The sequence below is a fragment of the Trichechus manatus genome, unplaced genomic scaffold (genome assembly GCF_000243295.1).
Source record: "Trichechus manatus latirostris isolate Lorelei unplaced genomic scaffold, TriManLat1.0 scaffold00008, whole genome shotgun sequence".
NCBI lineage: Eukaryota > Metazoa > Chordata > Mammalia > Sirenia > Trichechidae > Trichechus > Trichechus manatus.
In genome coordinates this window covers 28,220,172-28,231,701 of record NW_004443944.1, presented here as the reverse complement: position 1 = coordinate 28,231,701, position 11,530 = coordinate 28,220,172, and the positions used below count along the sequence as shown (strand labels likewise).

The 11,530-nt window shown below is 41.1% G+C and overlaps 1 protein-coding gene across 4 annotated transcripts in view; it reads left to right on the top strand.

Moving 5' to 3' along the window:
- PHF20 (PHD finger protein 20) overlaps positions 1–11,530 on the top strand; it is a 139,011-nt gene that overhangs the window by 108,300 nt on the left and 19,181 nt on the right. For all 4 annotated transcript variants that reach the window (XM_023724969.1, XM_004370388.2, XM_023724981.1 and 1 more), the window contains 3 exons: positions 606–704; positions 1,398–1,562; positions 2,507–2,685. In XM_023724969.1, the coding sequence (XP_023580737.1) occupies positions 606–704; positions 1,398–1,562; positions 2,507–2,685 (443 nt within the window). The remainder of the gene's footprint in view (positions 1–605; positions 705–1,397; positions 1,563–2,506; positions 2,686–11,530) is intronic.

Below are 11,530 nucleotides of genomic sequence, written 5' to 3'. Positions count from 1 at the left end.
TTTCATGATATTGGGGAAGTTTTCTGTCAGCAGTTCTTCAATGATCCTCTCTGTGTTTTCTGTTTTTTCCCCCTGTTCTGGAACTCCAATCACTCACAGATTTTTGCTTTTGATTATATCCCACATAATTCTCAGGGCTACACCCTAAACCAGTTAAATCAGAATCTCTGGGAGTGTGACCAGGCATTAGCTTTTTGAAAAACTCGCTAGGTGATTCCAGTATGTAGCCAGGGTTTAGGAGCAGTGATCTAAAGTAGAGTGTCCACAAACTTCTTCTGTAAAGGGCCAGATTGTAAATATTTTTGGCTTTTAGGGCCATATGGTTTCTTTCACAACTACTCAACTCTGCTGTTGAAGCTTGAAAGCAGATATAGAGAATCTGTAACAAATGAGTGGTTGCATTTCAGTAAAACCTATTTCTAATAATAGGGGGTGGCCCCGAGTTTGCAGACCCCTGATCCTAAAGGCTAAGTGAAGGTGGATTGGCACTGCCTGTTTTGGTTCTTCATATTGGATGTGCTTAATCACTTAAGGAAAGAATATACACTCTAGCGTTGAAGATGAAATGTTAAAATGCTAACACTTAAATTTGTGCTTAATTCTAGCTGCAAAAGACAAGGAAAAGAATAAAGAGAAGAAATTCAAAGAGTTTGTGAAAGTGAAGCCAAAGAAAAAAAAGAAAAAGAAAAAGAAAGCCAAGCCTGGTAATTTTCCCCCTGAGAAGGTGTTTCATTTGGATTTCCTTACCAAGGGTGGGGAGGAGTTGCTTTCTCCCATTCCTGGCCCCAGAGCCTGCACTGAGGGGAGGAGGCGCCCCTGCTTATAGGCTGTTCCTAGCATGGGCTCTGGCAGGGAGGAGCCCATATACCCTGGGTGTTTCAAGGCCTGGTTGGCATTTATAAAACCCCTCCCTGGCATTGGCCAGTGTGCGTTGTTACAAGGCAGTGCACATGAAAGCATCAAAGTGGGAGAGAATATGCAGATGAATGACTCTTAAACCTACATCTCTGAACCCTTTCCAGAAAGGGTTCACTTCTTGAGGGATTTGTATGTCTAGCCCCCCACAAAAAGGTTGATTTTTAATAAAATTGGTGTCCCAACCTTGGGAGTCAAAGGAATACCAACATCTTATTCTCAACATACTTTCTGACAGAAAAAAAGTCTTATCAGAAAAAAGAAGAGGGGTGATAGTGAGGAGGAAGCATTTGGTTTTGAAGTCCTTTAAGGTAGCTGAGATTACTAAACCCTGAATCTGGTCTGCAAACCCTTTTGTGCTTGAATTGCCGCCGAGCCTTTGAGCTATTTGAGCAGCAGGGCTGTTGATTGGATGGGATTGATTCTGGGATGCCCTGATGATGTCTGGGGTTGCTCATTCCTTCCTGATTCTGTTCTTCCAGAATGCCCCTGCAGTGAGGAGGTCAGTGACACTTCCCAGGAACCTTCCCCACCCAAGACATTTGCTATTACCAGGTGTGGGACCTCACACAAGCCTGGGGTCCACATGAGCCCGCCTCTCCATGGCTCAGAATCTGGAAACCACAAAGGAAAAGGAAAAGTATCTGGTAAGGAGGCTCTCTGCTGGTCTTACCATTTGCACCAAACTGTAGTCTGAGAAGACTGGATTTATGTTGTTACTGTAATCTACTTCTCAGGCCCTCTGCAAAGTGTGATCTGTTGTATTTTTAAAATAAGAAGTACATCAAATAAGATAAAGGCCATTAGCTGTGCCTTCCCTGAACTTCTCTTTGGTCTTAGTGGAATGTCTCTTGAGGTACCTCTAAGCCAGCGAATAACCAGATCCATTATTTGCACCCCCCCACATGCACATCTGTCCCTCCATTCCTTGTTGATGGCCTCTGCATCTAATCTGATTGTTTAGGGGGAAATCTGAGTCATCCCTGAAACTTCACTTTCTCCAGCAACTTATAAGGTGATTGTGAGTTTAAAAGGAATTAATACATATATGGAAAGTACTTAGAACAGTGTCTGGTACAGAGTAAGTGCTCAGTGAAGGTTAGCTGTGATTGTCTCTAATCAGGCACAATCTTAGTGATTCTGGTTCTGATTATCCCTGCCTCCTCCTCCTTCCCCACTCTCTACAGAGTTTTAAAGGTGTCTTTGGATACAGGCTGATGATAAGCCAGGTCCTGGCTGGATGGGGCGAGGTTGACAGACACGTTTGAGTCATTAAGGGTGATCTGTGTGGGTCATGGGGAGCTGTAGCTGCTCTGCCAGTGAGCCCTGTGACCATGAGCAGACGCTTACCTTGGGCTTCACTTTCAGTAGAATGAGGAAATGGAGTTGAGGTCATTGCTAGGCAGCCTATGTTGTTTGGGCTGTTATTAGATGACAGGGCCGAGAAACTGATTGGAGTCTCCATTTCCCAGCTCTGTGAAAATTCAGAGGAGTGGGTCTGTAAGGTCATTTTCTACTCTGACAGTCCAGGATGTTTTTATTTTATAATTGTAATTTAAGATAGTGACTGTTGTTTTCCCTTTCCTCCCAGAGGAGGATAATCTGAGTGAGTCCTCTTCCGAGAGCTTTCTTTGGAGTGATGAGGAGTATGGCCAAGACGTTGATGTGACCACCAACCCAGATGAGGAACTTGATGGGGATGACCGTTATGATTTTGAGGTGGTCCGCTGCATCTGTGAGGTCCAGGAGGAAAATGACTTCATGATTCAGGTAGGCAGAGCTGCCAAGAGACAGGCTTAAGTATAAACTGGTCCTTAGAGGAAATTTTGAGAGACTACTGTATTTTTATGCAAGTAACACACGTTATTTGCATAAAAATATGGTATAGTTTGAGGCCACCAAAAATGACAAATCAATAGCCCCAGATAAGCAGTATTGTTGGCAGCAGACTGAGCTTTGCTACCTGGTTTGTCTTCCTCCGAATTCCAGGATGGTGTAAATAGTTCTTTAATAGAATATGAGGGGACTTGAGGGATCGCTGAGTCTAAACCTCTCATATTCTGCTTGAGGCAGGTGGGACCCATAACTGGGAAGGGCCTTACCTGTGGTCACACAGTGAGGAGTTGAATAGCAGGGACCCAAATCTCTAGAATAGCAGTTTAATCTTCTTCCTATGGATCCACACCTTTTCTTCGAGGTAAATTTTCTTATGGCCTAAAGAAATTTGTTTTCCTGACATTTGTATCTGTCACATCTATCTCTGGACTGTGCCTGTAGGGTGGGCCCCTCCCTACCTGCTTGTAGAGACCATCCCTGGCCAGCACCTGCTTTCCTCTGGCCATCTTTTTCTACTTGCAGTTCTAGGGGAGGTAGCTGCTGTCTGGCTGACTCTGGAGCTGTCACAAGTACCCTGGGTTCTTGGCAGCTGCCCAGCGTGGTATAGTTGAGGAAACCTGACTTTTTAAATTAAGCCATGGTTATATTGGTTGGGATTTTTTGGGAGGCTAGTACAAATACTGTTGGGAAAATAGACTGGGTCCTGGAACCCAGGGGCCAGGGTGCAGTCAGGCTCAAAGGCCTTGAATTCCATCTTGAGGGGGCTTAGTCTACCTCTTTTCCTGCATCTCCTGGGAGTCCACTTGGTTCTTTTTGCTACAGGCCTGTTTTATTGGAAAATGCAAAGTGGTCATCCATGTCCCTGCCCCCCTTAAATTTATGCCTTTGTATTCAAGAGACTAACAAAAACAAATCAAACCTGTTGCCATGGAGTCGATTCTGATTCATGGTGACCCCATGTGTTATAGAGTAGAACTGCTCCATAGGGCTTTCTTGGCTGTAGTAGTTACAGAAACAGCTCGCCAGGCCTTTCTTCCTCAGAGCTGCTGGGTAGGTTTGAACTGCCAACTTTAGTTTAGCAGTCAGTCAGAAGCTGTGACTCCCCAGGCTGAAATTGGAATCTCAGTCCTAACTCTCTAAGTTTCTGGGGAAGGAATTCCAACCTGATTTGGGTCAAATGTTAGCCTTTGGATCAATCCCCTGTGGGCAGTGGGGGAAATTAGGCTCAGTATTGGTCAAATGCCCACCTTTGGTCTAGTTATCTGGTCTGGTGGTGGTAGAGGCTCGGAGTATGGGTAGGGTCACATTGAACAAAAGGACTGCCTGGGGCCTACCTCTGTCGTGGTTGGAGAGTAGGGGTTGTCCACGAAAAAGGCCAAACCTCCTCGGCCTGGCTTTCATGTTAACATTTTATTTGCTTGCCCTTATCACGCTGTAGGTCGGCATGGCATCAATTTTGAAATTCTGTTTTGGACCTTGACTTAATATACAGCTAGATTTATTATGCCTCTGATCTTTGATTTTGTCTTCCTTATGCTCAATAATCTCATTTCCTTTGATTTTTTGAAATATTGAGGCTTTGCCATAGTTCTGTCAACTTTCGGAAGGACCAGAGATTGAAAGAAATGTACAGAGAAGTCCCGTGAATTTCCTCCCCTACACCTCCTCATGCCAACATCCCACACAACCACAATACAGAATCAAAACCAAGAATTGACATTGGCACAATCCATAGAGTTTATTCAAATTTCACCAGTTATACGTGTACTCATTTGTGTGTGTGTATGTGTATATGCAGTTTTGTCACTTGAGTGGCCTTGTATAACCACCGCCACAATCAAGATACTCAACTGTACCATCACAACAAGACTCCCACGTGTTACCCCTTTATAACCACACTCATCCCCTCCCTGTCATCCCTAACCTCTGGCAACCACTAATCTGTTCTACACCTCTGTAATTTCATGGTTGTTACATAGATGGAATTGTGCAGTGTATATCTTATTGAGAGTAGCTTTTTTCACTCAGCATAATTTCCTTGGGGTTCATCCAAGTTGTTCCATGTCTTCATAGTTCATTCCTTTTTATTGCTGAGTAGTATTCTGTGGTATAGATGTGCCACAGTAATGCTCTTTTTATGAATAGTAGTGACTATGTATAGTTGAGTAGTGATTTAAAGTTTCTGGAGTATTTTCACAAATATCATTTCACCCTAAGTAAGACTGTCCGAAGTCATTTATTTTTCCCATTTTATAGGTGGGAAAACAAAATCATGGAGATATTAATGACTTGCCCATGGTTGTAGAACCATTAAATAGGTTATCAAGTTATGATTTGAACCCAGAACTCCCAGTCAAGTGTTCTTTCCCCTATGCTGCCTTGGTTCTGGGGAACCATATTTACAATTAAATAAAACAAAATTTGGTTTCGACATAAGTAACAATGCACAAATACCAGAAGAGAAACTAAATAACTGGGAGCTTCTAAAAATCAAACACTTAGGCTCATCAAAAGACTTCACCAAAAGAGTAATAAGACAACCTACAGACTGGGAAAAATTTTTTTGGCTCTGACAAATCCAATCAGGGTCTAATCTCTGAAATCTACAAAATACTGCAAAACTTCAACAACGAAAAGACAAATAACCCAGTTAAAAAAATGGGCAAAGGATATGAGCAGGCACTTCACCAAAGAAGATATTCAGCCAGCCAACAGACACATGAGGAAGTGTTCATGATCATTAGCCATTAGAGAAATGCAAATGAAAACTACAATGAGATACCATCTCACCCCAACAAGGCTAGCATTAATCCAAAAAACAACAAAATAATAAATGTTGGAGAGGTTGTGGAGAGACTGAAACACTTATACGCTGTTGGTGGGAATATAAAATGGTACAACCACTTTGGAAATCAATTTGACACTTCCTTAAAAAGCTAGAAATAGAAGTACCATACAATCCAGCAATCCCATTCCTTGGAATATACCCTAGAGAAATAAGAGCCATCACACGAATAAATATATGCACACCCATGTTCATTGCAGCACTGTTATTTAGCAAACAGATGGAAGCAACCTAGGTGCCCATCAGCAGACAAATGGATGAACAAATTGTGGTATATTCACACAGTGGAATACTACACAATGATAAAGAACAATGATGAATCCGTGAAACATCTCATAACGTGGATGAATCTGGAAGGCATTATGCTGAGTGAATTTAGTCAGTCGCAAAAGGTCAAATATTGTATAAGACCACTATTATAAGAACTCAAGAAAAGGTTTCAACACAGAAGAAAACATTCTTTGATGGTTACGAGGGTGGGGAGGGAGGGAGAAGGGTATTCACTAACTAGATAGTAGACAAGAATTATCTTGGGTGAAGGGAAGGACAACACACACTACAGAGGAAGTCAGCACAACTGGACTAAACCAAAAGCTAAGAAGTTTCCTGAATACAACCAAACTCTTCGAAGGACAGAGTAGCAGGGGCGGGGGTCTAGGGTCCATGGTTTCAGGTGACATCTAGGTCAGTTGGCATAACAAAGTTTATCAAGAAAGTGTTCTGCATCCCACTTTGGTGGGTGGAGTCGGGGGTCTTAAAAGTTAGCAAGCGGCCATCTAAGATGCATCAATTGGTTCCAACCCACCTGGAGCAAAGGAGAATGAAGATCACTGAAGATGCAAAGAAAATAATTAGCCCACGAGACAGAAAGGGCCACATAAACCAGAGACTTCATCAGCCTGAGACCAGAACTAGATGGTGCCGGGCTACCACCAATGACTGCCCTGACAGGGAACACAATAGAGAGTCCTTGATGGAGCAGGAGAAAAGTGGGGTGCAGAACTCAAATTCTAGTAAAGAGACTAGACTTAATGGTTTGACTGAGACTGGAGGGACCCTGGAAGACATGGCCCCCAGACTGTCTGTTAACCTAGAACTAAAACTATTCCCGTGGTCAACTCTTCAGACAAAGAGTAGACTGGACTGTAAGACATAAAATGATACTCATGAAGAGTGTGCTTCTTAGCTCAGGTAGACACATGAGACTCCATGGGCAGCTCCTGTCTAGAGGTGAGATGAGAAGGCAGAAAGGGACAGGAGCTGGTTGAATGGACACTGGAAGTCCAGGATGGAAAGGAGGAGTGTGCTGTCACAGCGTAGAGAGACCAACTAGGGTCACGTAACAATGTGTATAAATGTTTGTATGAGAAGCTAACTTGAATTGTAAACTTTCACTTAAAGCACCACAAAAAATTTTTTTGGTTTTGAAATATAATGTCATTGTCTAGCTGGCTGACCAACCTCACCACCACCACCAGGATACACACATGGCATACACTCCTTAGGCTGGAGGAGTTTCTTTTCTTTTTGAATAGGTGTCCGTAGTAGCCTCTGGGAATTCAGGGTTACATGAATGGTCTCAAACAGTACTCATGATCTTAGTATACTTTAGGTCAGTGGTTTTCTAACTTTTTCAGCATTAGAACCCCTTTTTCTAATGGAATCTTTCACAGAACTTCGAAATGTATAACAGGTAAAAGCAGTAGTTTTGAAAGTTCAGAATATTTGATCTTCACTTTTAAGGTCAGAAATGTGAATGGCGGACACGTTCCTGTGAAGTCTGACATCAAGTCAGGTTGTGAGTGACAGTTGCCAACTTGGAGCACTTCAGTGGCTCATTCACTTTTCTCTTTTTGATTATACAACAGTGAGACAAGCTTGATGCATGTGGCCATTGCAGGGGTGACTTTTTCTAAACCTCATTCTGTGTAGTCACTTTGATTAACCGGAGATGGGAGGAAAAGTTTTGATCTGAGGATAGCGTAATATTGAGTTTAAGCTAGCAGAACAAGATTATGTGTAGTGGTGGGCACTATTGTCTTAGTATTTGGGATGGAACACATTTGAATGTGCATGTTTTGAATAATCCCATTTAAAAAAACACACAGTCGCAGAACTTCTGAAGCTCTGTAGAATGTAACTTGAAAACTATTACATAGCATAAAGGAGTCCTGGTTGTTCAGTGGTTAAACACTTGGCTGCTAACTGGAAGATTAACAGTTGGAACCTACCAGAGGCTCTGTGGGAGAAAGACCTGGTGATCTGCTTCCAAGAAGATTACAGCCAAGAAAACCCCATGGTGCAGCTCTACGCTGTTACATGAGGTTGCTGTGCGTTGAAATCAATTTGATGGCACCCAAGGACAACAACATATAACCTAAAAACTATTATGATTTTTTTTTTTTTTTTTGTAGAATTTTTTTCTTAAGCATGGTTGTTAAATCAGTTTTGAAGATCATTAGTATTTGCCCTGTCTCTGTGGGCATATGCTTAGGTCAGGGCCTTGGTAGCCTGATGGGATTTGGCTGTCGTTTGTCCATAGAACTCTTCAGTGGATGTGTAATGAAGGCCCTTCCCTGCAAGGCTGTTCTCCCTTATTAGTATAAGAGACTCTGTTGTGGTCCATGGTGGTACTTTCTCCATAGACTTTTCTATAAGTAGCAAGGACCATGGGGTGTTTTGGGGGGGGGTAGAGCTTGGCTTGATGTGCCATATGTACTACATGAGGAGACTTAAGTTTGAAGCTGCTGGGGCCACAGCAGCTGTTGTGTGGCCAAGTCAGGAGCTGACTTCCAATCTGTTGCTTCCCAGGCTCCACGTGGCCTTCCCAAAGCTTAGCTCAGTGCTTGTGGCTTCCTGTCTGACTTTGCAGTAATGAGCTCACTTTGGAGTACCTTGTTTTTTGTTTTAGAAGCGTTTGCCACTCGTCTGTTTGAAACAAACACGTCCAGCTGGCTCTGTGTTGTGGAGGGAGAGTTTCTGACTGCCTCTGTCATGATGAGCACTGCACCTTTTACACTCAGTAACTTTACCAAAAGGCAGAGATTTAGATGATGCTAACTGGAACAAATCTAATTTAAACTTTTACATTTACTCATTGTGTAGTTAGGAAGCAACAAATAATTTTTTCTTAAAATAAATTTTTAACTTAAATTTATTTTCTGCACAACCCTAGAATACATTTAGGGTTCATTTTCTAGAAAATGGATGTATTACCTTTAGAGAAATAATTTTCTTTAATCATGTTGGTATCAGCCTTACTCAAGTATATTATTATTTGATTTTATTTAGCAGTGCTACTTTAAAATCACTGGGAGATTAAATTCTCCTTAATTAATAGTCATGAGTATTTGAGCAATCTGCGTACCACATAAAAGATGAATATCTGGAAAACCATTAAACACCATTAGATATTTAAATTATTTTAATTGCCCTAGAACAGGGTTTGGCTGCTTTTTTTTCTTAAAGGGCCAGATGTTTTCCGTTGCAGCTTCTCAACTCTGCTGCAGTAGTGGGAACGCAGCCACAGACAACACATTAACAAATGAGCATGGCTGTGTTCACATAAGGCTTTATTTACAAAAACAGCCTTTGAGTTGGCTTGGCCTGTAGTCTGTTGGTTTGCTGGCCTAAAGCTGGCCCTAGAGCAACAAATATATATTAGATACCCAACATTCCCTAGTGAAAATTGTGTAGCAGTTTGAACAAGAAGGCCATTTAAAAGTTTTTGTTTTTAAACTTATATTGTGTATATTTGTTACTATTGGAACCGACTTGAAGGTACCTAACAACAACAACAGCAATGTATTTACATAGTTCACTATCCAAAAGATCCACAAAGGTATACAGGAAAAAGTTTTATCTCTTCCTTATTATTACTTTCTTGGCATCCTTCCAGAAACAGTCTATGGCTAAACAAGCAATAACAAATACGTTCCCCTCATTATTATTTTTTTAAACACAAATGTTAGCACTTGATATGTTAACATCTTCCTTTATTTAACTATATGTAAATTGAAGACCATTCCATTTTCAACCATGAAAAAGCCTCCCCATCCTTTTTCATGGCTGCAGAATGGACAAGTTATTTAACCTTTCCCCTGCCAATGGACATTTAGATTATTTCTAATCTTAGCAGTGATGCAGTGAATAACTTTTTATATAAATTATTTTGTATTTGTGTAAGTGTACCTGTGGGATCAAATTTTGGCAGTGGACTTCTGGGCTGCAAGGTATGTGCATTTATAATTTTGATAGATATTGTTGTCTCCCCTCCCTAGAGGATGTACCAAAGAACAATCAAAGCAGCAATATTACAGAAGACCTGTTTCCCACACCCTTTTTAATACAGGGTATTATCGAACTTTTTGATCTTTGCTGTTCAGATAACTGAAAAAAGAGTTTTATTAGTATAGCCAATTTGCAATTTTTTTTTCTTTTAAATAACAAAATGCATGTTAATTGAGTATGTATTACACACTAGGCACAGTGCTAGAACTTACTTAAGTTACACAGTAACCCTATTAAGTAGATACTATTACCTCCTCTTTAGATGTGGAGAAACCAAAGCTCAGAGAATCTAAGCAACATGCCTGCAGTTTCATGTCCAAAATGGTTTGGGGGCCTTTTTTTTTATTTTTTATTTTTAATTGTGGTAGTTTAAATGAAGTTTACATTTCAAGTTAGTCTCCCATACAAAAATTCATACAGACATTATTATGTGACCCTAATTGCTCTCCCCATACTGTGACAGCACACTCCTTTCCACCCGATTCCCCATGTCCATTCAACCAACTGCTAACCCTCTCCGCCTTCCCATCTCACCTCTGGATAGAAGCTGCCTGTTTAGTCTCTTGTATCTTCTTGAGCTAAGAGGCACACTCCCCACGAGAATCACTTTATGTCCCACAGTTCAGTCCAATCCTGTCTGAAGAGTTGGCCTTGGAAATTGTTTTAGTTCTGGGCTGATAGAGAATCCAGGGCCATGCTTTCCGGGGTTCCTCTAGCCTCAGACAATTAAGTCTGGTCTTCTTACTAGAATTTGAGTTCTGTACCTCACCTTTCTCCTGCTCCATCAGGGACTCTCTGTTGTGTTCCCTGTCAGGGCGGTCATTGGTCGTAGTCCGGCACCATCTAGTTCTTCTGGTCTCAGGCTGATGAAGTCTCTGGTTTATGTGGCCTTTTCTGTTTCTGGGCTAATACTTTCCTTGTGTCTTTGGTGTTCTTCATTCTCCTTTATTCCAAGTGGTTGGGATCAATAAATGCATCTTAGATGGCCGCTTGCAAGCTTTTAAGACTTTGGGGGCTATTTTTAAGTTTAAGTTCAACCCTCTTGCACAGAGAAATGGCTGCCTCTTGACTGTCTGCTTGTTAGGTGATTACTGTATTTTACGCAAACAGTGCACACCTTGTAATTTATTTTTTAATAACCTTAAAAAAAGTTTCATCATAATTGTACCATTTGGAAAATGCAGAAAATCACAAAGAATAAAACAAGAATTATCCAGATTATTTTTACCCAGAGATAACCACTGTTAGTATTTTGGAATACACACATATTAAAATTATTCACTATAAATAGTTTTTTAATTAGAATAACACTTTTAGGATCAAAGTAACATATGTATTATAAAAACTTCAGTTAACACATAAAGGTATTAAGAAGAAATAGAAATTGAACTATAATCTGAAAACCTGGAGATACTAATAGTGTGTACATATTATTAGTCTGGTTTTCTTTCACGTTAATTTACATTAATTCAAGTTGTTGTTAGGTGTGATCGAGTCGGTTCCGACTCACAGCGACCCTGCGTACAACAGATCAAAACACTGCTTGGTCCTGCGCCATCCTCACAGTCGTTGCTGTGTTTGAGCCCATTTCTGCAGCCACTGCATCAGTCCATCTTGTTGAGGGTCTTCCTCTTTTTTACTGAC